Here is a 27,462-nt window from a genome sequence, read left to right on the forward strand (position 1 = left end):
TAGAAAAGGTAGTCTCTTCAACAAGTAGTGCTGGGGAAACTGGATATTCACATGCAACAGAATAAAACTGGAACTGTCTCTTACACCATATACACAAAAATCAAATGAATATGGATTAAGGACTTAAATATAAAGTCTGAATTTAAACAACTCCTGGAAGAAAACATAAGGAAGAAGTTTCATGACATTGACCTAGGTAATGATTTATTAGATATGAGACTAAAAGTATTAATATAAGCAAAAATAGCCAACTAGGACTACATCAAACTGGAAAAAAAAAACTGCTGCAAAACAAAACAATCAACAGAGTGAAAAGGCAACCTATGGAATGGGAGAATATATTTACAAACTGCGTCTGATAATGTGATAATGTGTTAATATCTAAAACATAGAAGAATCTCATACAACTCAGAAGGAAGAAAAACAAGTAGCTTGACTAGAAAATGGACAAAGGACATAAATAGCCATTTCTTCTAGGAAATTATACAAATGGCCAAAAGGTATATTAAAGTCTGCTCAACATCAGTCATCTTTAGGGAAAAACAAATCAAAACCCAATGAGACATCACGCCACACCTATTAGGAAGGCTATTATCTTAAAAAAAAAAAAATATATATATATATATATATACACACACAAAACAAGTGCTGGTGAGGATGTGGAGAAGTTGGAACCCATGGAACACTGATGGTGGGAATAAAAAATGATACAGTTGCTATAGAAAACAGTATGGAGGTTTCTCAAAAAAATTAAAAACAGAGTTAGTATATGACCCAATACCATCCCACTTCTGGGTGTATATATATACGTGTGTGTGTGTATAAATCAGAATTTGAAAGTGACATTATACTCCCATGTTCACTGCAGCATTATTCACAACATGTAAAATATGGAAGAACCTAAATGAATATCAATGGAAGGATGGATAAAGATATTACAGAGGAAAACACAGGCAGTACACTCTTTGACATGAATTGCAGCATGATTCTCTCTGACCCATCTCCTAGATTAATGGAAACAAAAATAAATGGGACCTAATAAAATTTAACAGCTTTTGCACAGCAAAGGAAACTATAAACAAAATGTAAAGACAGCCCTCAGAATGAGAGAAAATAACTGCAAATGAAGCAACTGACAAAGGATTAATCTCCAAAATAATAAGCAGCTCATACAGCTCAACATCAGAAAAACAAACAACCCAATCAAAAAATGGGCAGAAGACCTAAACAGACATTTTTCCAAAGAAGACATACAGATACACAACAAACACATAAAAAGATACTCAACATCACTCATTGTTAGAGAAATGCAAATCAAAACTACAATGAGGTATCACCTCACATCAGTTAAGAATGGCCATCAAAAAATATACAAACAATAAATGCTGGAGAGGATGTGGAGAAAAAGGAATCCTCCTGTACTACTGGTGGGAATGTAAACTAATACAGCCATTATGGAAACCAGTATGGAGATGTCTTAAACAACTAGGACTAAATCTACCATACGACCCAGAAATCCGACTACCGGCCATATAACCTGAGAAAACCACAATTCTAAAAGACACATGTACCCCAATGTTCACTGTAGCAATATTTACAATAGCCAGGACATAGAAATAACCTAGATATTCATCAACAGATGAATGGATAAATAAATTGTGGTACATATATACAATGGAATATTCCTCAGCCATAAAAAGGAATGAATTTGAGTCAGCTCTAGTGAGGTAGATGAACCTAGAGCCTCTTATTCAGAGTGAGGTAAATCAGAAAGAGAATAACAAGTCCTGTATATTAATGCATATATATATATATATATATATGAAATCTAGAAAAAGGGTACTGATGAACCTAGTAGAGAATGGACTTGTGGACACCAAGTGAGGGGGAAGGAGAGAGTGGGACAAATTGAGAAAGTAGTGCTGACATATACACACTATCATGTGTAAAACAAATATAGTTAGTGGGAAGTTGCTATATAACCCAGAGAGCCCAGGATGGCACTCTGTGATAATCCAGAGGGGTGGGATAGAGGGAGAGGAGGGAAGTATATACACTTCCCTCAAAAGGGAGGAGATATATATAGAATTATGGCTGATTTGCATTGCTGTATGGCAGAAACTAACACAATACTGTAAAGCAATTTTCTGCCAATTAAAAAAGTAAAAAATAAAATCACCCCCCCTCCTGAAAAAAAATGAAATCTGGCCATATGCGACAACAAGGATGAACCTCGAAGGCATTATGTTAAGTGAAATTAGTCAGTCACAGAAGGACAAATAGTGCATGATCCCACTTACATGAGGTATCTAACAGTCAAATTCATAGAAATAGGGAGTAGAATGGTAACTGTCAGGTCTGGAGTGAAATGAAGATGGAGTTGCTGTTCAACAGCTACAGATTTTCAGTTCAGAATAAATTCTACAGATCAGCTGAATGACATTTTGCCTATAGTCAATAGTGCTGTATTGGGCACTCAAAATTCATTAAGAGGGCAGATCCCATATTTTGTGTGTGTGTATTTTTAGAATAAAAACTAATTTTTACCTGCAAAGAATCTCAGTCTTGATCTCATTGCAACTAATGCAATGACATTTTATACATTACTCAACGTAAAAAATCTCCACATGATAATGTGTGTATATAGGTATATATATTTTCCAGTACTCTTGCCTGGAAAATCCGATGGATGCAGGAGCCTGGTAGGCTGCAGTCCATGGGGTCGCTAAGAGTCGGACACGACTGAGTGACTTCACTTTCACTTTTCACTTTCATGCATTGAAGGAAATGGCAACCCACTCCAGTATTTTTGCCTGTAGAATCCCAGGGACGGAGGAGCCTGGTGGGCTGCTGTCTATGGGGTCGCACAGGGTCGGACTCGACTGATGCAACTTACCAGCAGCAGCATATCAATACATAAACATACACATTATGGATATTACTCCCAAACCCCAAAATGAGTTTTTCTATGAAGGAATATATAACCAGTCATTAGGGTGAACATAAAAAATTAAATAGATTATAATATGTTGAATTGTGTTTATGTATTTATACTATATTTAATTATACTATGTTTAAGTAAAAAATGCTAATAAAGAAGAGAGCGTGCTGAGATCAGCCTGGGGCAAAACCTGCACCAAGTTCTACTGATCTTTGAACATTATCCACATTTCTTTGAGCAGAGAAAGGCAGGGGGAAGCACTCTGTTCTCACACAGAGGCGCGCCAGTACTGCATTTCTGACCCTGACTCCCCAAGGGGCCCCCTGTCACCAAGGCCATTTGAATGCTCTAATTTGCAGAAACAGTCATCTGTATTCCCTTCTCACCAGGACATTTTTACCGTCTGTTTTAGATTTCCCTGTATCTGAAACAATCCAGGTAATATAAGTTGCACTGATTTTAGGATTACCCTTTCTTTTATGGCCCCACATGTCAATTGTAGTGGGAGTCGCCAGCTGAATTTCTATTTCACAGCTCTAGTACACATCACAGCTGAGTGCCCCGCACATAATGTATTAACATGGTGCCAACATGGAAGACACGGTTGCAAAATCACCGTCAACAGCAGTGGGATGTTCAGCTGCACAGAGCTGGTGATCCTTTGACAGCTGTGCTTTACCAGAGCAGATATAAATCTTCGATGGCATCAACTGTGAAACAAATCCAATGCTGATAGCAAATATGTGACAACTGAAGAATGCTGTCCATTCGTGATTGACACTGGGGCATTATTCATGTTGAAAACTACCTCCTTTTGATGGAAATTAAGTCTTACATCTTACCAAAGAAAATGGTCATGGGATTCGTATCAAATAAATTTTACACAACAAAGAAAACAACCAAGCCAAAAATCAGATGGAACTCAGGAGACCAAAGTATATTTGGTTTTATAATATGTTTGTTCGTGTTGTCGAGAGCATTGAATCTTTTTTCAACTATGAGCCCCCTCCTTGAGATTCTTTGCTTTAAAACAGGGTGCTAAGAGAAAAGGTTTAAAGAAAGTAGAAAATGAACTCAAGGTTAAAGAAATTGAAAATGAACAGAACAAAGGCTAAAACAGAGAATAGTGAGTATATGGGGTGAGATAAAAGCAGAAGAACAGGGTCAAGTGTTCCTACGCACAGTAGGTCAATTATTTATAATATAATCCTTCACACAGGCACCACCGTTCCCATTTTGAGGCTTTCCTCGTGGCTCAGTGGTAAAGAATCCCCTCAGCTAATGCAGGAGACATGGGTTCAATCCCTGGGTTGGGAAGATCCCCTGGAGGAGGGCATGGCAACCCACTCCAGTATTCTTGCCTGGAGAATGCCCATGGACAGAGGAGTCTGGTGGGCTACAGTCCATGGAGTTGCAAAGAGTTCTACACCACTGAGCTACTGAGCACACAGTCTTAACTTGTGTGGTCTTAAAATGCTCATCTGGTTTCCATGAAGATGTGTATCAGTGGAAGTGAGCCCCAGAGATATCTCCTTGGCTGCTGGTAAGTACTACAGATTTAAGTATAGGAATAGTTAAGAATAAAGGCATCTCTTCTGACTGTCTGGGCTCAGCAGCCTACAGTAAAGTCTTCTAACCTCAGGACTCAGCCTGGCTCCAAAACACTGCATGTTCTAGAAAAGCAGCCTTCAAAGTTTGTGCTGTCTCATGTATGCCCTAAAATAATTTTGAAAAATTATGTACCCTCTTCACACATTTTTAAATTGACATCTAGAAATTTTAAATATAAATTTAAAGAGTTGCAAAGGGTATGATTTCTGGTGTGTTGGAAACACTGACATTTAACATGAAGCAGTGATATTATTTTTAAGTGGATTCAAGGGAATTTATCACAAAAAATGATTTCATCACCATCCATTAAAAAACACTTCTATAATTCTTCAACAAAAAATTTGATATTTCTTTTTGCTTTGAATTTCTACTTTGATTCTATTTACTCCTCATAAATTCAGAATTTTACCCTACTATATTTTAATGCTTGACAACAAACTAGTGCACAAGCGCACTCATCTCATATGCTAGCAAAGTAATGTTTAAAATTCTCCAAGCCACCCTTCAACAGTACGTGAACCATGAAATTACAGACATTCAAGGTGGATTTAGAAAAGGCAGAGGAACCAGAGATTAAATTGCCAACATCCGCTGGATCATCGAAAAAGCAAGAGAGTTCCAGAAAAACATCTACTTCTGCTTTAGTGACTACGCCAAAGCCTGACTATGGGGATCACAATAAACTGTGGAAAATTCTGAAAGAGATGGGAATACCAGACCACCTGACCTGCCTCCTGAGAAATCTATATACAGGTCAGGAAGCAACAGTTAGAACTGGACATGGAACAACAGACTGGTTCCAAATCAGAAAATGAGTACTTCAAGGCTGTATATTGTCACCCTGCTTATTTAACTTATATGCAGAATATATCATGCAAAATGCTGGGCTGGATGAAGCACAAGCTGGAATCAAGACTGCCAAGAGAAATATCAATAACTTCAGATATGTAGATGACACCACCCTTATGGCAGAAAGTGACGAAGAACTAAAGAGTCTCTTGATGAAAGTGAAAAAGGAGAATAGAAAAGTTGGCCTAAAACTCAGCATTCAGACAACTAAGATCATAGCATCTGGTTCCATCACTTCATGGCAAATAGATGGGGAAACAATGGAAACAGTGCAAGACTATTTTTTTTTGGCTCCAAAATCACTGCAGACAGTGACTGCAGCCATGAAATTAGAAGACGCTCGCTCCTTAGAAGAAAAGCTATGACCAACCTAGACAGCATATTAAAAAGCAGAGACATTAATTTGCTGATAAAGGTCCGTCTAGTCAAAGCTATGTCGTCACGTATGGATGTGAGAGTTGGACCATGAAGAAAGCTAAGCACCGAAGCTGCTTTTGAACTGTGGTATTGGAAAAGACTCGAGAGTCTCTTGGACTGCAAGGAGATCCAACCTGTCTATCCTAAAGGAAATCAGTCCTGAATATTCATTGGAAGGACTGATGCTGAAGCTGAAACTCCAATCCTTTGGCTACCTGAGGCAAAGAACTGACTCATTGGAAAAAACCATGATGCTAGGAAAGATTGAAGGTGGGAAGAGAAGGGGACAACAGACGATGAGACGGTTTGATGGCATCACTGACTCGATGGACATGAGTTTGAGTAAGCTCCAGGAGTTGGTGATGGATAGGAACGCCTGGCATGCTGCAGTCCATGGGGTCACAAACAGTCAGACAGAAGTGAACTGAATATTTTATTGATGCTCTTATAATTATCTGATGCAAACAGCTGACTCATTGGAAAAGTCCTTGATGCTGGAAAAGATGGAAGGCTGGAGAAGAGGGCAATAGTGCAGAAGATGGTTGGATGGCCTCACTGATTCAATGGACATGAACTTGGGCAAACTCTGGGAAATGATGAGTGACAGCAAAGCCTGGTGTGTTGCAGTCCACGGGATCACAAAGAGTCAAGCATGACTTAGTGATTGAACAGCAACGTAACTAGCTGCTGTGCAGTCACTCAGTCACACCCAACTCTTTAAAATTATCTGTACCTACATATATATAAATATATATATAAATTTTAATTTTCTTTGATTATAAGGCTTTACATAGTGTGTGGGGAGAGAGAGGAAGGAGGGAATGAATGAATGTATTTCCTTCTGGAATATCACTCAACATTATAAAAGCCCATAGATTCATAGTTAGCAGCAAAAAACTGAAAGCTTTTCCTCCAAGAATGGGGAGAAAGTAAAGGCATCCACCACTTTTAATCAACATAATACTAGAAGTCCTATCCATAATAAAAATGAAAAAGGCAAGAAAAGTGAAAAGTATGAAAGCCAGAAAGGAAAAAGTAAAACTGTTGGCATATGACATAATCTCTTCAATAAATGTGCTGAGAAACCTAGATATCCATGTGCAGATGGTACATCTTATACCACACACAAAACTCAACTAAAAATGGATGAAAGACTTATAAACAAGACTTAAGATCATAAAACTCCTAAAAGAAAACATAAGGGAAAGTCTCCTTGACATTAGTCTACACAATGACTTCTTAGAGATGACACTAAAAGCACAAGCTGCAAAAAAGCAAAAATAGACAAGCAGGACTACATCAAACTAAAAGTGTCTGCACAGCAAAGGAAACAATCAACAGAGTGAAAAGGTAACCTATGCAATGGGAGGAAATATTTGCAAATGGTATCTCTGATAACAAGGCCATATCCAAAATATAAAGAACTTGTATAACTCAATGACAAAAGGAAAAAACCTGATCAGAAAATAGGCAAAGAACAGAAACAGACATTTCTCCAAAGAAGATATACAAATGGCTAACAGATACATGAAAAGATGCTCAACATCGGTAATCAGAAAAATGCACATCAAAAGCACGATGGGATGTCACATCACATGTGTAAGGATGGCTATTATCTAAATAACAAAAGAAAACAAGTGACTGTAAGGATCTGAAAAAGTTGGAACCCTCCTAACACTGTTCGTATGTATAAAAATGATGTAGTTGCTATGGAGAACATTACTGAGGTTTGTCAAAAATTAACAGTAGATCTACCAAATGATCCAGCAATCCCAGTTCTGAGTATATAATCAGGGATATAAAATCCCCATCTTGAAGAGATTTCTGTACTCCTATGTTCACTGCATTGGAAGGACTGATGCTGAAGCTCCAGTACTTTTGGACACCTGAGGCAAAGAGCTGACTCATTGAAAAAGACCCTGATGCTGGGAAAGACTGAGGACAGGAGGAGAAGGACATAACTCAAAGGACGTAAGCCTCAGAAAACTCCAGGAGATAGTGAAGGAAAGGGAAGCCTGGCATGCTGCAGTCCATGGGGTCGCAAAGAGTCAGACATGACTTAGTTACTGACCTAACACATGTTCATTGCAGTATTATTCACAGTAGCCAACATAGGGAAACAACTATCCATCTATAGAAAGAAAATGTGTTATTCATACAACAGAATATTACACAGCCTTACAAAAGAAGGAAGTCCGGTCATTTGCAACAGCATGGAAATATTGAATGCTTGGAAGACATTATATTAAGTGAAATAAGCCAGACACAGAAAGACAAATACTGTATGATCTCACTTGTATGTGGAATCTTAAACAAAAAATCTAACTCATAATGACGGAGTACAATGTTGGTTACCAGAGCCTGGAAGGTGGAGGAAAAGGAAATATACTGATCAAAGGGTATGAATTTTGAGTTATGAAAGGTTCAAGTACAGCACAGTGACAAATAATAATGTGTATACTTGAAATTTCTTAAGACTAGATCAAGGGTTCTCACCACACAAACACACAAAGGTGACCATGGGAGCTGATGAATATGTGAAATGATTACTATAGTCAGGTCAATTTAAAATATCTGCACATAAAACAAGCATCACATTGGACACCTTAAGTACATACAAAATTTGTCCAAAATAAAAATCAAAGTAAAACTCCTTCTAAATTTAATTTATTACAATTTACTATTCAAGTGATCCAAAAGTATGATAAATGAATATTAATAAATATGAAAAGTAAAAATATTCATTAGAAATGCATGTCTTAATGAAATGGATAGAGCTATTTTTCCTATTATTTCATGTATATACAAATGATAGTAGCTTAATTCTACACTGAGACAGTTCAACATCAATTTTAACCCAAGTTTTCCTTCTTTCCTACAAACTCTACGAAAATAAGTAGATGGGGCATTATTAAAGCACTATCAATTTGTTCCCTTCATATTTGAATGTACAAAAATACAGTGATTGATAAGCAAAAACTATTTTTCAATCACCCAGCAGTTTAAAACTTGAACAAATTCATCAACTTTGTTGAAAGCAGAGAAATAGAAGACATCTAATTTGCAGGAGGATTTATTATATCATTGGTCAATTGTTTTCTCAAAACTACCAGGAGCATTATTTTTTTTTTCTTTTTGAATGGCGACGTGGAGGTTTTCCACTCGAGGAAAAACGTCATGGTAAGATTCCAGTTGGATGAGAGGTGAAGCTTTCTTTTGTAAAGTCAAAGAAAGGAGTCTGAAAAGCGGGTTGAGAGAGAACTTGCACTTAGCAGGCTCTTCCTTAGAAAGAAGGGCTTCAGGGAACAGTATTTATGAACTAGAAGAATCACATACCAATTCTATTAAAGCTAAACTTGTGCCTCTGTATACCTTGGCAAGTCCTCTTGTTTACCCAAGTGGTCCCGCATCTCAGGGTAGCCAGGGTAACAAAGATCTGAAAGTGCTTTTGAATTCCAGCCTCAAGATAGCACACAGGAGCAGAAGAACTGGTCCTTTAAAGGGAATATATTTCCCAAGGAACTTCTAGATAAATGGGAGCTTGGGGTGTGAGAATGAGGACTGGATATCCTGTTAATCTGGGTAGGCGCTGGCTCAAGAGTCATACTCTGATATCTACTGAGAGACTGTATTTTTTAAAAATAATCTAAGTAGTAGAGGAAACATTTTAATTAGATTACAGACCACAAATGGGCCATATTATTTGTGGCTGGTGCTAGACGAGAACCAGGAGGTATTATATACAGCCTTTGTATTCAGGAACTTCCATTTTATTAAAGGTAAAGTGGAAGTCGCTCAGTCGTGTCCAGCTCTTTGTGACCCCATGGACTACAGCACCCCGCAGGCTCCTCTGTCCATGGGATTCTCCATGCAAGAATACTGGAGTGGGTAGCCATTCCCTTCTCCAGGGGATCTTCCTGACCCAGGGATCAAACCTAGGTCTCCAATTTACTGTGTTGGCCTAAAAGTTCCTTTGGGATTTTTCATTAATATCTTATGGAGAAACCTGAATGAACTTTTATTGTTGTCCAGTCACTAAGTTGTGTCTGACTCTTGATCCCATGAACTGCAGCATGCCAGGCTCCTCTATCCTCTACTCACTCCCAGAGTTTGCTCAGATTCATGTCCGTTGAGTTGGTGATGCTATCTAACCATCTCATCCACTGCCACCCTCTTCTCCCTTCAGGCCAACCCAATATGTGAGCCATCTGTCGAGAAAACTAGATTCAAGCAGGAAGAGGATTTGTGGGTAACATTATTAAAGCAGTGGCTCAGGGGAAGAGGAAGGAAGGTGGCTACAGGATGCATTATTCTAGAAAGGAAGAGGGTGAGGTCAGAAGTTCTGGGCAGCAAAGGGTGTGTCTCCAAAGAACTGCACCAGAGAAAAGTTAAATGTGGACATTTTCCATGATAGAAGGCATCTGCAGACCAAGAGAGGACCACAGAGAGCACTTATATATTAATACAATGGCATTTTGCCCCTTCACTTCTTCCCTCCTCCAGCCTACCCAAAATTGGTAGAAAAGAACATACAAGCAGGCAAAAACAAAATGCAAGTGAGGAACAAACAATAGTACCCTTTCCCCAGGACAGGTTTCTGGGCATGCTGGGAGGAAAGAAAGGAAAAGAATGTGAAAGTGAAAGCATTAGTTGTTCAGTCATGTCTGACTCTTTGCGACCTCATGTGCTGTAGCCCACCAGGTTCCTCTGTGCATGGAACTCTCCAGGCAAGAATACTGGAGTGGGTAGCCATTTACTTCTTCAGGGGATCTTTCCGACCCAGGGATCGAACCTGGGTCCCTGCATTGCAGGCAGATGCTGTACCATCTGAGCCACCAGGGAAGCCAACAAGGGAAATCTTACCCTTTCGAAATGAGTAGGTTTTGATTTAAAGTGATAGGAAAATTTGAATACCTAAACATGTTATTTGACACCTGAAAAGTGGTTCAGAGGGTAAAGCATCTGCTTGCAATGCAGGAGACCCAGGTTTCATCTCTGGGTTGGCAAGATCCCCTGGAGAAGGAAATGGCAACCCACCCCAGTATTCTTGCCTGGAGAATTCTATGGACAGAGGAGCCTGGTGGGCTACAGCCCATGGGATCACAAAAAGCTGGACACAATCAAGGGACTAACACTTTCACTTTCCGACATGTTACTGGACACCTGAAAATGGGCAGCAAAGCTCTGGTTTCTGCTAAGGTCTCTCGCACTAGAACAGGAGGGTATTTCTGGAGCACGTCTGAGAGCAGTACCATGAGAGAAGTTGTTTGCTACTTACACTCTGTGAAATGTCTTCCACTCAATAAATTGGCTACATAGATCAAATAATGATGAAAACAGCTCCAAAACATTGCTCTGGAAAAAAGTCAAGGATTATAAGGGGAAGTCAGGGGCTTCCCTGATAGCTCAGTTGGTAAAGAATCTGCCTGCAATGCAGGAGACCCCAGTTTGATTCCTGGGTCAGGAAGATCTGCTGGAGAAGAGATAGGCTACCCAGTCCAGTATTCTTAGGCTTTCCTTGTGGCTTAGCTGGTAAAAAATCCACCTGCAATGCAGGAGACCTGGGTTTGATCCCTGGGTTGGGAAGATCCCCTGGAGAAGGGAAAGACTACCCACTCCAGTATTCTGGCCAAGAGAATTCCATGGACTTTGTAGTCCATGGGGTTGCAAAGAGTTGGACATGACTGGGAAACTTTTACTTTCTTTTTACTTTTACTTACAAACTGTAAATCCCTCAAGATGTTGAGACTCACAGATACGTACTTTCTCCTGAGCTCTCTCAATGCTGTTTTCCATTAGTGCTTTTCAGCAAGCATCTGGAATCTTAATCCATCACGCTTTCCCTCTAATTCAGATGCCACCAATTATCAGGATCCACACATCAGCTTCTTTTACTTCCAAATAAACTCTCAATGAATGTAATTTCTGTATTTGGCCAATGTCTGTCTCTTTAGGCTTCATTTTCTTCTGCACCAGTAGCATGAGTTTTAGAAAAATGTTATTTCTGGCAAATTTATATGAGGAAGGAATATCATATTTTTAAAGATGAAAATGAGAAAAATGAAATGTGTGTGGTTCGAATGTTTTCCTTTTGATGCATTAAGAATAGGCATACTTTTGACAGATGATTTTAAAATGTAGTATATTCTATCTCTCGTCAGCAAGAGCAGCTGGAGAGTGAATTACACTTCAAAACTAATTTTGGCCTTAGTAGATATTAAAACGAAAACTATGTTTTTTTGAAAAATATGGTTACCTTTCTCTTGGTTTATTTTTATTTAATCTCTCTTAAACATGTGTCCCAGTAGCTTGTCATTCTGTTAAACTTCCTGTAAGTGGCAATAATCTTTCAATAGTTTGACAGATTATTATAATTCTGGTTCAGAATTGAAAGTTTCCAGAAGCAAGTACTGAAGTCTGCATTTCCCATCATTTCCATGAGGTAGAAGAATGTTCTGTCCCAATAAGCATATTTGTCTAATGACGCAACTCAGTAGCTTTTCTTACTGTTCCTTGCCTTTCTATTTTATTATTTGCTTTGATGGGGGTCGGGGACAGAGACCTATTAACCTTCAAATGTCTTTAATAAGACAGCACCTCTGGATGAGAGAGAGAGAGGGTATTGCAAAAAACAGTGCTGCTTCCCAGGATCTTTTGTGTGTGTGGCAAGAACATTTAACATGAGATCTACCCTCTTATAGAACTTTTAGGAGAATAATACAGTATTGTTAGCTATGGGCACAATGTTGGACAGCAAATCTCTAGAATTTTAGTCACCTTGCATATTTGAAACATTATACTGCTTGCATTGGAGAAGGAAATGGCAATCCACTCCAGTACTCTTGCCTGGGGAATCCCATAGACAGAGGAGCCTGGTGGGCTACAGTCCATGGGGTTGTAAAGAGATGGACACGACTGAAGTGACTTAGCATGCACTCTTTGAAAAGCAACTTCCCATTCCCAGCTCCCAGCAGTTCCTGATTTGTTTTTAAAAATGAATTCCCTTGCATTTATTTCCCCAGAACCAAGATCTACCTTGGCCTTCCATAAGGTATCATTAGCTCTTATGTTTTAGGCACTCGAAGAATGCTCATTGTCTGTAGGGAAAGTGTGTGTGTTAAGATCACCACATATCAAGAGATTGGTGACCACTACACGACCAGAACAAGTCACTCCTTGCCCCTTCCAGCTTCAGCCTGTTGTCTGACTACCCGTCTACTTCCGTTCAGGCGGTATCATTAAGGGTATGGGCTAAAACTGAAATAATGAAATGTCTCAAAATGGCAAAAAGCTATAAAAGTGGAGCAACAATGCTTCTGTGTGTTGTTATAGAGAACTCAACTTTCCCAGGTTCACTGAGAGATTATGAAACGAATTTTCTCCACTGACGATACCATTTGTCTACATTCCCTCACCTCTATTAAAAAGAAAACAAAAGTAAAAATAAAGCTTCAATAGATGACTACCACTCTTCATGAATCAAACTTGTCTATAAACATCATGTTTATTAGATCCCAGGTTCTATATTCTAAGTTATGTACCAACCTCACACGCTGTTTTCTACCTAATTGCTGGCAGGAAATCTGAATTACAGGAATGAAATAGGCAATGGCTAGAAATCTTAAGGCACTTTAATATCAGACAGAAGGATAACCGATCTCCAACAAAGCACAAACTGTTGAAACAATAAAATTAAGAAAACATGTCCGAGGCATAATTCACTATGATGATGGAGGAGATAAATCCCTTTCCTGTTGTGTAAGATGAATTCAAGATAAAAGTAATCACATTGCTGAAAAGCTGCAGTTAGTCAACATTTCGGAGACACATTTTTAAGGAAATCTGTGCTGGGAACAATAATAAACACATCCTTTAGTTCTTCTTAAAAATTAACTCAGAATTCATGAGGAAACGCACGTAAGATATTTCAGCCAAATTTCCCTGTGGTAAGAGTAACAAAAGGGACTGTCTGTGCATTAAGTCGCTTTAGTCATGTCTAACTCTCTGCAACCCTGTGGACTGTAGCCCACCAGGCTCCTCTGTCCATGGGATTCTCCAGGTAGGAATACTGGAGTAGGTTGCTATTTCCTCCTCCAGGAGATCTTCCTGACCCAGGGACCAAATCTGGGTCTCTTAAATCTTCTGCATTGGCAGGTTGGATGTTTACCACTAGTGCCACCTGGGAAGCCCCCAAGAAAATAGTATTTGGAGGCTTACTGTAATATTTTCTAACACAAAATAGTTTAATTCATTTAAATTGTCCATGTGTAATTTTCCTAGTATAGCATCTCTTTATGGATACATTCTGAATTTACTAGAAATTAAATAGGAAGCATTTTTTGAAAGTTTTACTATTTATGGAAAAAGTTATTGTTAAAATAACTTTGTAAAAATTAACTCATTTCATTGAACAAATATTTAAATATCAATTAAATACACTTTGCAGAGATCATGCCAAGTGAAAAAAAAGCCAGATACAAAAGACTAAATTTTGCATATCATTTATACGAAATGTTCAGAAAAAAGTTACAGAGCTAGAAAGCATATGAGTGGTTTCCTGGAACTGAGTAAGACTGCAAATGGGAATTAAGCAATTTTGTGAAATAATGTGGCCTGAAACTGAATTGTGATGATAGCACAAGTATATAAATTTATTAAAAATCACCTAAATTTCAATAAAAGAATTTTATGCTATATAAATTATACATAAGTAAAACTTGAAAAAAGAAAAGATTCTTTAAAAACATCATGGTATTGAGCTTCTAAGGGCCTTTGCCCTCCCTTAAGAACTCATGGAGTGCTAGAGTAGGGTAGTGTTTATGAACCCTCCAAATTAATATGTTGATACCCTAATCCCCCGGAGAAGGCAATGGCATCCCACTCCAGTACTCTTGCCTGGAAAATCCCATGGACAGAAGAGCCTGGTAGGCTGCAGTCCATGGGTTCGCAAAGAGTCGGACATGACTGAGCGACTTCACTTCTACTTTTCACTTTCATGCATTGCAGAAGGAAATGGCAACCCACTCCATTGTTCTTGCCTGGAGAATCCCAGGGATGGGAGAGCCTGGTGGGCTGCCGTCTATGGGGTTGCACAGAGTCGGACACGACTGAAGCGACTTAGCAGCAGCAGCAGCAGCACCCTAATCCCCAATGTGATTGTACTTGGAGACAGGGCCTCTGGGAGGTAATTGGGCTCCGATGAGGTCATGTGGGGAGAGACCCATGAAAATATGGTTGTCCTTATAAGAGGATGAAGAGAAATGAGATGGTTCTCTTCACTATGTGAATACACAGCAAGAAGGTTTTCACCAAGAACCTAACTTAGCAGGGCTATCATGGTTCATTATGTAATCAGAATTAGTAGTCACAAAAGACCTACAAACAAAAATCCAACCCCTGATGGTCCCACTGGTAATTCTACCAAACACATACACAATAATTAATACCAATTCTTCATACCCTTCCAAGAAGTTTTTATGAGGCCAATATAAAATCAGACAGAAGTCACCAAAGAAGGGGTACTACAGACCAATCTCTTATGAACATAGATTTTAAAAATTCTCAACAAGATACTAGAACACTTAATCCAGTTACAAAAAGAATTACATATCATGACCAAGTGGCAATTACATCAGAAATGCAAGGTTGGTTTAACACCCCCAATACCATATAATGCAATGTACCATATTGATAGAATAAAAGGCAAATACCACATGATCATCTCAATAGAAGCAAAGAAGACAAGTGACAAAGTCCAACACTCTTTCATGGAAAAGAAAATCCACTCAAACTAGGAATAGAAAAGAGTTTCCTCAAACAGATAAGGGGTATCTAATAAAAAGGCACAGCTAACATCATATTTAATGATGAAAAAGACAATGCTTTTCCCCTAAAATCAAGAATACAAGAATGTCCATTCTTCCCAGTTCTATTTAACATTGTACTGAAGGAGCTAGGGCAATTAGGCAAAAAATTAAATAAAAAGTATTGAGATTGGACAGTAAGAAGTAAAAGAATCATTATTTGCAAATGTCATGTTAAATAGAGAAAAGTCTAAGTAATCCAGTAAAAATTATTAGACTAAACAAGTTCAATAAGGGTGCATCATATGGAAGTAATATATAAAAATCAACTGTATTTCTATACACTTGAAATAAACAATCCAAAAATGAATTTAAATGAACAATTCCATTAATAATAACACCAAAAAGAATAAAATACTAGAAATAAACTTAACCAAAGAAGTAAAAAACATATCTTGAAAACTACAAAACACTGTTGAAAGAAATTATAGATTCAGATATGCAAAAACATCCCATGTTCCTCAGTAGGAAGACTTAATATTGTTAAGATGGCAATACTCTCCAAATTGACCCCAGGTTCAATTCAATTCCTATCTGAATCTTAGCTGGTGATATTTACAAAGTTTTTGCAGAAATTGACAGTGATCCTAAAACTAACACAGAGAATCAGAATAGCCAAAATAATCTTGAAAAAGAATGTATTTGGAAGACACCCACACCTGATTTTAAAACTTAATACAAAGCAACAGTAAACAAGATGACATGGTACCAGCATAAGAATAAACATATAGATGTATCATTGGAATAATTTCTAAATTTGAGAGTATATAAATAAACCCATGCATCTATGGTCACATGATTTTCAAATGGAATGGAATACATACAATGGAATACCATTCATCCATAAAAAGGAATGAAGTCCTGACACATGCCACAAGATGGATGAACACTGAAAAACATGCTAAGTAAAAGAAGCCAGTCACAAAAGAGCACATATTATATGACTCCATTTACATGAAATGTCCTGAACAGGCAAATCTATAGAGAAAGAAAGTCAGTAAGTAGTTGCTTAGGGCTGAGGTGATTTGAGGTTGATATGTAAAAGGTAAAGGGTTTCTTGGGACTACCCTGGTGATCCAATGGTTAAGACCTCAAGTCTCCACTGCAGGAGGCATGGGTTCAATCCCTAGTAGGGGAACTGGAAAAGGTCAGTTTTCATTCCAATCCCAAAGAGAGGCAATGCCAAAGAATGTTCAAACTACTGCACAATTGCACTAATCCCACATGCTAGCAAAGTAATGCTCAATATTCTCCAAGCCAGGCTTCAACAGTATGTGAACTGTGATGTTCCAGATGTTCAAGCTGGATTTAGAAAAGGCAGAGGAGCCAGAGATTAAATTGCCAACATCCGTTGGATCATCGAAAAAGCACAAGAGTTCCAGAAAAACATCTACTTCTGCTTTATTGACTATGCCAAAGCCTTTGACTGTGTGGATCACAACAAACTGTGGAAAATTCTGAAGGAGATGGGAATACCAGACCACCTGATCTGCCTCCTGAGAAATCTGTATGCAGGTCAAGAAGCAACAGTTAGAACTGGACATGGAACAACAGACCGGTTCCCAATTGGGAAAGGATTACTTGAAGGCTGTATATTGTCACCCTGCTTTTTTAACTTATATGCAGAGTACATCATGCAAAATGCCAGGCTGGCTGAAGCACAAGCTGGAATCAAGATTGCCGGGAGAAATATCAATAACCTCAGATACACAGATGACACCACCCTTATGGCAGAGAGTGAAGAAGAACTAAAGAGCCTCTTGATGAAAGTGAAAGAGGAGAGTGAAAAAGCTGGCTTAAAACTCAACATTCAGAAAACTAAGATCATGGCATCCAGTCCCATCACTTCATGGCAAATAGATGAGGAAACAGTGGAAACAGTGAGACTTTGTTTTTTTGGTCTCCAAAATCACTGCAGGTGGTGACAGCAGCCATGTAATTAAAAGACACTTGCTCCTTGGAAGAAAAACTATGACCAACCTAGACAGCATATTAAAAAGCAGAGACACTATTTTGCCAACAAGAGACTGTCCATTGAAAGCTAAGGTTTTATCAGTCGTCATGTATGATGTGAGTTCAGTTCAGTTCAGTCACTCAGTCGTGTCCAACTTTTGCGACCCCATGGACTGCAGCACGACAGGCCTCCCTGTCCATCAGCAACCCCTGGAGTTTACTAAAACTCATGTCCATTGAGTCGGTGATGCCATCCAGGCATCTCATCCTCTGTCATCCCCTTCTCCTTTATAATTCAATTCTCACATCCTTACATGACTACTGGAAAAACCATAGCCTTGACTGGAAGGACTTCTGTTGGCAAAGTAATGTCTCTGCTTTTTAATATGCTGTCTAGGCTGGTCATAACTCTCCTGCCAAGGAGTAAGCGTCTTTTAATTTCATGGCTGCAATCACCATCTGCAATGATTTTGGAGATCAAAAAAATGGATGTGAGAGTTGGATCACACAGAAAGCTGAGTAGGAAGAATTGGTGCTTTTGAGCTGTGGTGTTGGAGAAGACTCTCGAGAGTCCCTTGGACTGCAAGGAGATCCAAGAAGTCCATCCTAAAGGAGATCAGTCCTGAGTATTCATTGAAAGGACTGATTCTGAAGCTGAAACTGCAATCCTTTGGACACCTGATGCAAAGAACTGACTCATTGGAAAAGACCCTGATGCTGGGAAAGATTGAAGGCGGGAGGAGAAGGGGACGACAGAGGATGAGATTCTTGGATGGCATCACCGACTCGATGGACATGAGCTTGAGTGTGCTCCTGGAGTTGCTGATGGACAGGGAAGCCTGGCATGCTGCAGTCCATGGGGTTGCAAAGAGTTGGACAGAACTGAACGACTGAACTGAAAGGGAACTAAGATCCAACAGGCCACATGCTACGCCAAGTAATAAAAAAATAAATAAAGCATTTTAAAAAGAGAGTTTCTTTTCAAGGTGATGAGTATGCTTTAAAATTGATAGTGGTTGCATAACACTGTGAATATAGTAAAACAGCTAATATTTTAAAACAAATACCAAACCTCTCTCTTGACTCCGTATGCCCTCCTAGAAATGGTTCCAATCTCCCTTTCCATCTCACATAGCCTCCTCTTGAGAGGTTTTAACCTCTTAAAAAGCTGTTTATCCTCCTTATTTTCACATCATTGTCACATTATAAGTCAATTCTATTTGGCTGCACGAATAAATACAACATCTTTTAATATTTACTATGATGAAGCATAAAAGGAAGCTCAGGCACGCAAATTAGCAAATTCTGACTGAGTGTCTACTAGGTACTAGGATATAAGATTGATAGGACAAGAGCTCTGTTCAAAAGGAGAGAGGAGGGACTTTCCTGGTGGTCCAGTGGCTAAGGCTCCACACTCCCAGTGCAGGGGGCTCGGATTCTATCCCTGCTTGGGGAACTACATTCCACATGCAACAACTAATAGTTTGCATGCTGCAACTAAAATAAATATATATATATATATATATATATATCCTGCATGCTGCAATGAAGATTGAAGATCCTTATGTGCCTCAACTAAGGCCTGGTGCAGCTAAATAAGTTTTTTCTTTTTTTTCCAAAAAGGACAGAGGAAGGGAAACAATACAAAATACACAGATGAAAAACCATTAATTTAAAAATTATAAAGTGATGAGTCAGAAAATATCAGCTTAGCTATAGGTTATTTAAAGGAATAAATTGTGCTCAGCAAGTGATTATTTCTCAATACTAAGGATCCAGCTTTAAAAATATAAGAGGCAAAGTCACTGGAGGCAGAGGAAAAAGCAAGTGCCATGATGAGAGAAGGTTGAGAGGTGTGAGGAGCTTGATGAGGTCCAGGGAGGAGGAACAGTGACTGACCAAAGGAACAGAGGGTTAAGGTGAGGTCCCAGAGTTAAAGAGAGACTGGTCAGGGGTAGACCTGTAGGGTTTTGTAAGGCAAGATGAGAAGTTTCAGCTTGCTTCTTCTCAACCCTGTAACACTCTGTGCACATCTGCCCTGTTACACGTGATCCTCTGCATACCTCTTTGACTCCGTCTAAGAAAAATCAAAGTTTCCTGTTCATCTCTGTCTATCTAGTGCCTAGCCAGCGATTAGCCAGAAGCTCAGAGGTTGAGGTTTCCTGAATGAAGACTTCACATATGGACACCGTAATAAGGCAAAAATGCCAAGTCCTGTAAAGAAATTCTGAATGAAATTTAAATAGAACAAAAAATGTTATTGAAAGGCAGTGTGCAGATTAAGGCCAGGGGATCTTCATTTGAATTCTTCTGGCCAACGTAAGGTTATTTCTACCAGAGGTTGTGATGGTTTGCAAGTTTGAAATCAGTTAAACAGAACATCTTCCAAACTTAATTATACTCATTCCCAGCATCTCTCATTCCCAACTGCCAGCAATGAACAGAGTTAGCATCTCCAGTGACTGCTCGGTAGTCATGAACTGGTTCTCTAACTCAAGCCTACTCACTGGAGCATCCCAAGACATCAGCCACAACATCTACCTCAGCACCGCCACTGAAATGGAAAAGCTATAGATTATATCACTAGTAACTGAAATAGAATCGAGCACTACCTTTTAAATAACACATGGTAACACATGCTTTCCTTACGAATGACTGACAAACATTTAATTGCCTAATAATTAGTTTCACATATGCATGCTGGATTTTCTGTTTGCACTACACAGGGGATTCTGCTATAGCTCTAATTACAGCCTCATTATTCAGAAAGGCACACACTGATTGTAACACAGTTGAGACAAATGTAGCCAAGTAACAGTTTCAGAGTGTAAAACCATACAATTCTGAAAATCGATAAGGCACGTTTCTTTGGGAGGGAAGGAAAATATTTTTTCCCAGCGGGCTTACTGTGGCCTTGAGGCTTCCGCCTGGTCTGTCTGCAGTTTCTCTCCTCCTTCCACTTCCATTGTACAGTAAACAACTCGATTGGGAGCGACTGACCTCAAACCTTGCACTTCCATTATGACAATCTAAAGACAAGAAAAATGTTTCACAGATTTGTCAAATTGACAACATTTAGCAACAGAGACAGCAGCATGAACTACAATTAGGGAGACCAATTTATGTAATTATCTGACAATCTCGATGGTATTTTATCTTCTTTATAACCCATCTTTATTCACGGAAGGTATAGTACATAACAATTTGAAAAAGTCTGGTATCTGAAGATTCATCTCCTGCCAGCAATTAGGTTAAAGTCTCTAGATATGAGCCACAATGAAGTGAGATATACACTCAGATTCTACAAAACAATTTTGGCAGGTCTGCATGAGGTAAAGCAGAATGATGAAAATTCAATGAATGTGTTACAAGAATACAGGCTGAATTCCATATAAGGTGATTGGTAGACATTGTCACCATGATACCAATTCACAGATAATCAACACATGGCATCAGAAAATGTCTATACTCACTTATTTATATGATTATCAGCATTTACAAAAGAATTTTCTTTATGGCCAATGTATATCTTATGACGATATAAAAAATATAACTTGCCAAGAATATCTTACTATTAACCAGACAAGGAAAAATATTTTCCCAGTCCATTAATTTGATAAAGTCTACTGGAAAAGAGTAGAAAGACTGATACTAGCTTATATATTCGTAACTCCTGGGAAGAAGGGAAACATACTTTTCAAGTGTGCTTTTTATCTTTGTATAAAAGGCTGCCAATCTTAAAATATTGTAACCTAACATTCTCACTAGATATACACATAAAATATGAATAGTGCTGAATATTATTTACTATAGCCTTTTAAAAAAAATTTGCATCATGAATTTTCCTAAATTCTCAACATCCATAAAATATATTCAATGGCATTCATATATATATATATAATACATATGTATATTTTATTGATCTCCTGTTGTATATGTACAAATAAGATTAATAGCATTCATGCCATGTAGCTACCAAAATATCCACTAAGAACGTATGTATCATTTATTGATTTTTTAATACATCACTAAATCATTATACCTTTTGTAGAGTTATGATATGAACCTTGAGGCAAAAAGTCTCAAAGAAACAAATCATCTTAACAAAACTTTTATTCCTTTTAGTTCTGGTACAAGACTTTTTTGTAAATACAAATGCCTACTGTTTTGTTTTTCCACAAAAAACATATGGGAAACTGATCACCAAAAATACAAGTCAAATTCAGAAGCATTTTCTTCCCTCAGCCAGGGGTTGTATCATTTTGTCACACTGAAATGCATACCAACACATGAATAAAAATAAACACAAAGAAAACAGACTATGAGAATTAATAGATAATAGTAACAGCGTTCACATTAGCTCTAACACTCAAGGAAGTTGAGGTGAAGTACTAAACATGAAACAGAATTGATTGAGTACACTAGATAAATCTAGAAATCTTGATGGCACGAGTTCACATTATATCTGTCCTGCATCTCTTTCCGTTGTGTGTTTAATAGCCACAGTGCAAGAGAGAACAAAGGAAGCATCTGCTATCCATTATTTCCATTACCTCTATAAACAGGACAACCTAAAACAGACAACTTGTAAAACAGTCTTCTGCCCCTCAAAACAACGCTCCCGTCTGTGTTGGGAATGTTCTATCCTGCAGGACTGCCACTTTCAAAAGATGTAACTTCTATTGTGAATCCATGCATGCGTGCTTGCTTAGTCTCTCCATTGGGTCCAACTCTTTGTGACCTCATGTAGTCTGCCAGGCTCCTCTGCCCATGGGATTCTCGAGGCAAGAATGGAGAATGGGTTCCCATGCCCTCCTCCAGGGAATATTCCCTACCCAGGGATAGAACCTGCATCTCCTGTGTCTCCTGCCCTGCAGGCAGATTCTTTACCTGCTGAGACACTGGGGAAGCTGACACATATAAACAAATAAAACAACAATATTCTGCAGATCTGACTTCCAAAAGGAATTTGAAAAGCACAGCTAGCTTCAATTATGAAGGATAAAAGCAGCTAAGAATTCCATGGACCATCACCTCCTATAATTTTAGGTAACTGTTTCAATCAATTCCCAGCAAAACTTGATAATGAAACTGCAGAAAATAAAACTGATCTGTGTTCTGTCTTCTCTTCCCATTTCTCTAGATGAACGATGTAATAAGGATAAAACAAAGTTATTCTAGAAGCATAAAGAAGGGAAGCATGTACAAAATATGAAATAGCATGTTTCTGAATAAGACATTGTCCATCCACAGAGTTACGTGGCAACTTAGGCATGTTCAGGTTGTAGTAAGAGGAAGCTGAGCAGTCTGGTGAACAGGGGACCATAAACGTACCTCCAGATACAGAGGAGGTCACGGGGTCTGCCGCACTATTACCAACAAAAACAGTGTGAAAATCAACTATATTCATGCCACTGACACCATTTCCCTTACAACATACAGACTCATAACTTCCTGGATGAGTACTTTCCTAACTTCACTTGACTATTTAATTTTGACATACCATTGTGTAGCTTAGTGTTTTGTGCGTTAGCTTGTCTTTTGCTTTATAATTCTCTCGGAAAGTTTCATGAATGAGGAGACCTTAAAGTAATCTTGCGAGGCCAATGGTCGATTTTTGATACCATTAAAGTCCCTAACTCAAAAAACAGTGACCAGGTATTCTTCCAGGCTCTTAGAATACCTCAGTAAACAAAAACGGAAGAAAAAAAGACCTTAACTTCCTAAAGTTTACATTCTAGTAAAGAAAACCAGATAACAAATACTATAATAACTGAATTTTATGTTAGGTGCTGTGGTGGGAGACGGGATGAGTGGGTAGAAATTTTACAGAGATGATAAAATTTGAGTCGTGTTTCAAATCTGCACTTATACTTTAGACTGGGACTTCTGTTTCTAGGAGGAAAAAATTCCTTCTCCGCTGCATAGATTCAACCTGATGGATGAAATGTGAAGCCCTTAAAATGGATTAACTGCTTGCCTTTTGGAGTTTTCTCAGGCTGAAATCTGGTGTCTGATGAGGGAAGCCTGGATAATGGGTGAGGGATAATTATTCAGTTTATCTAGGCAAAGGTCAGAGCCCCTGGGGCTGGAGGAGGTACCTAGTCCATTCCCTCCAGAGTTCCACAGACAAGCATGGTGTAGTCTGCTCTTGAAAGTGACTTCAATTTGTTCTGAGACACAACTATGTAAAATACTGTAGGCACTATGGAACATATCTGTACTACGCTATGACAGGAAAATATCTGTCTTACATAGACATAGTAACAGAGCATCTCAAAATAATTATAAAAATATGGAAGCTTCTTAGACCATGGCTAAATGAAGTTTTAACTCATATTATCTTCCTAACACCTTTTATTGTTAACTGAACAGCCCTGTTGAACACACTGGCAATAAAGCACAGACTAACAATTCATAGAAAAATGAACTCATGAGTATAATTTTGTTTTCAAAAGGGAGACAGAATTCATAAAAGCTAATTATTTACAATGGTGTAAGATTTTTAAACAATAGAGAAAAGGGAACGTGTTATGAACCGTTTTCTGTTGTGCGTGCTTACAGAAATAATGGTACGCTTAAACATTACAAAAATAATTTGCTCTTCAAATTATTTTTATCATTAACAAATTTAAATGCCAAACTCTTGGTAGGAAAAGTTAGACTGCCATTAAATACCTGATTTTGTTTTGTACAAAAGCTTAAGAAAAAAGGAGTTGGCACTTTTCATTTAAGTTCATAGGAAACCTGACTCAGGAATGAATGGGAAATTTTATACCTGAGATACTACTTAGGTTCAAATTAAACATTCTTAGATTATGAGGTTAAAGAGATTGAGAAGAAACCCAGGAGCAAAGCTACTTGGCAAAGTTATTAGCTAATCCCGGAACTGAGTTTGGAGTCAGAAGAAAATCTCCCATTTCTACTCTAACGCTAAATTTAACCTATTAACTTACAAAGGAAAGGTTAGGCTGGAGGTGAAAAGAGAGATGCACTTGTCTTCTCCTCAAACTTGAATTTCAAGTTGAATAAGTGGAGGAAGGAACAGAAGCAGACATTTGCTTTTTCTGCCATAAAGGTAACGAGCCAAGTGTAAGAACTATAAACAAATAAATCTAAACCTGTACCTCCTAAGACTACATGCTTTGCTTTGTTAATTAGCAGACTCAAATAGCAATAGTGGGCCCGAGCACAGAGAGAATAGAACAATGCAAGAAGAGAGCTTCAAGCTTTAATTTTTGAGAGGCTATAAATTTAAGCCAGATATTTCCAGCGTATGTGTGGATGTTGTGTAAAAAGCTATATACAGAGATGAGCAGTGAGGAAATGCATCATGAAAAATATCCACAGGGAGCGGCAGCAGCAGTCAGTGATCAGTTATCTTTGGTTTCCAGTGCTTTGTATGCAAGGGATGAAATTGTGAAGTCTTGGGGAACACAATTTTAAACGTATAACATTTATACTCGCTTTTTAAAAAAAGAATTTTACTGTACCTATAAGGAAACTGTAAGTCCCAGAAAGGAAGAAGTCTTTACTTCTCATCATCTACAGTACTCAATAGTATACATTCAGTTCAGTTGCTCAGTCATGTCTGACTCTTTGTGACCCTATGGGCTGCAGCATGCCAGGCCTCCCTGTCCATCATCAACTCCTGGAGTTTATTCAAACTCATGTCCATTGAGTCAGTGATGCCATCCAACCATCTCATCCTCTGTCATCCCCTTCTCCTCCCACCTTCAATCTTTCCCAGCATTAGGGTCTTTTCAAATGATTCAGCTCCTGGCATCAGGTGGCCAAAGTATTGGAGTTTCAGCTTCAACATCAGTCCTTCCAATGAATGTTCAGGACTGATCTCCTTTAGGATGGACTGGTTGGATCTCCTTGCAGTCCAAGGGACTCTTAAGAGTCTTCTCCAACACCAAAGTTCAAAAGCATCAGTTCTTCAGTGCTCAGCTTTCTTTATAGTCCAACTCTCACATCCATACATGACTACTGGAAAAACCATAGCCTTGACTAGACGGACCTTTGTTGGCAAAGTAATGTCTCTGCTTTTTAATATGCTGTCTAGGTTGGTCATAACTTTTCTTCCAGGGAGTAAATGTCTTTGTAATATTACACATTACAGCTGGTTTACGTGATCTGATTCTCATAGTCAAAGTAGATTAACAACAAGAATAACCAAAAGCTTGAAAGGAGTTTTCAAATTATAGAGAATTCAATTATATGTTTTAAATCCTATTTCTACTCAAGTGTGTTTCAGTACTTTTTCTACCAATAAACTTACACTGGCCTCGCTGGCACCAAGTGACTTGCCTCAAAGCTTGTATTGTTTTATTATTTAACTCTAACACAACTGTTAAGTTTAAAGGACAATTTGCATTAATTTGCATTCACAATCTGATTGTCTAGCCAATGAAGAATAATTCAACCTCTTTAAAATATATTATTGTGCTTTAAATTTGAAATGTTATCACAAAGGTCAGCAGAAATTATCCTGCAGCCTCATTTACGCTGTCAGAAGTGAACATGGGATAAAGGCACTTACCTCCAAGGTGAATGACAGCACCACGTCGGACTTTGACAGCTGAATCTCATTCTCATCCCCTATGTCCAAAAAGGCAGAGTTCTGGGAACGTTTTAATTTTTGCAATTTAAATTCTGGACCGCCTTTTGAAACCGGAAGACTCTCCAAATTGGCCATTAGTAAATTCACGGAAGACCGCAACTCTTCTATATACACGCTCTCCATTTCTTTTGCTATAAACTTGGGGAATCGTCTTTCCTTGAAAATAATTATTAAAATAACAATGTTACACCAGTCAGCTCTCAATTTCATCATAAAACACTATATTATGTACATATACTTGACTGTCTTAGAAACTGTGACACTAAATATAATGTATTTACCCGATCCTTTAGTCTCCAGGCTTTAAAAGCCTTGTGCTGTGTGCATAGTTGCTCAGTCATGTCTGACTCTTTGTGACTCCATGAACTGTAGCCCGCCAGGCTCCTCTGTCCATGGGGATTCTCCAGGCAAGAATACTGGAGTGGGTTGTCATGCCCTCCCCTTCAGGGGATCTTCCCATTCCAGGGCACGAACCCACAAATCTCGCATTGCAGGTGGATTCTTTACCGTCTGAGCCACCAGGGATGGGATGACAGCTGTACAAAATGGGCTGGGGAATGATGGCCTAAAGCAGCTGTCATTCAGATGACTGCCTAATGCTCCAGAAAATCAATGCCTTTACTACTGCTTTCTTTGGCATCATTTAAACCGCAACCTAAGACATCCTCATCTCCAGGGTGAATGGAACACGTCCAGAGCGTGTTCATCAACCTGTACCTCATCTGACTCTCTCGCCCCAGTTTGTTCATGGGCTGGAAAGGAACATCTGGCACCACCTCATGAGTCAGTCCCAGAGCCTCAAACCACCTGTTTTCCTTTCCTCCCAACCTAACCTTGACATATTTCTTTTAAAATAATTTACATATAATCAATATTAAAACTGCAAATTATTATCATAGTTATTAAATATCTACATTCATTATTAATTTTCCCAAGGAAGCTTAAGTGGCCTTTTAATATTCCTCTATAGTTTGAAGCAACATTCCCACGTAGTAAGTTTGCATCCTTAGAAAAAAACACACGCCTAATCAGTTACATAATAACTTGGTTTCTTTTGGGGATGAGGGTGGGGGATAGTATTTGGATAGTTCTTCAATACAGGCAAAAGAGGAAAAAAAATAAAGCATAAAAGCATTTTTACATTTGCGAATTAATTTTAAAAGCTATCATAAAAAACAGCCAAAACTTGGATATTAGGCAAA

At 38.5% G+C, this 27,462-nt stretch overlaps 1 protein-coding gene across 19 annotated transcripts in view; it reads right to left on the reverse strand.

Annotated features, from left to right (window-relative positions):
* The window catches only part of CADPS2 (calcium dependent secretion activator 2), a 535,874-nt gene that overhangs the window by 281,472 nt on the left and 226,940 nt on the right, over window positions 1–27,462 (reverse strand). For all 19 annotated transcript variants that reach the window (XR_014066703.1, XR_014066704.1, XM_081534079.1 and 16 more), the window contains exons 5-6: window positions 26,180–26,416; window positions 20,542–20,663 (exon numbers count right to left, since the gene is read on the reverse strand). Coding sequence is in view for 17 of the 19 variants with exons in the window: in XM_081534079.1 (XP_081390205.1) it covers window positions 20,542–20,663; window positions 26,180–26,416 (359 nt within the window). In the remaining 2 variants the exon portion in view is untranslated. The remainder of the gene's footprint in view (window positions 1–20,541; window positions 20,664–26,179; window positions 26,417–27,462) is intronic.

The sequence above is a fragment of the Giraffa tippelskirchi genome, chromosome 10 (genome assembly GCF_054371585.1).
Source record: "Giraffa tippelskirchi isolate mGirTip1 chromosome 10, T2T-mGirTip1v1.2.pri, whole genome shotgun sequence".
NCBI classification, from domain to species: Eukaryota; Metazoa; Chordata; class Mammalia; order Artiodactyla; family Giraffidae; genus Giraffa; species Giraffa tippelskirchi.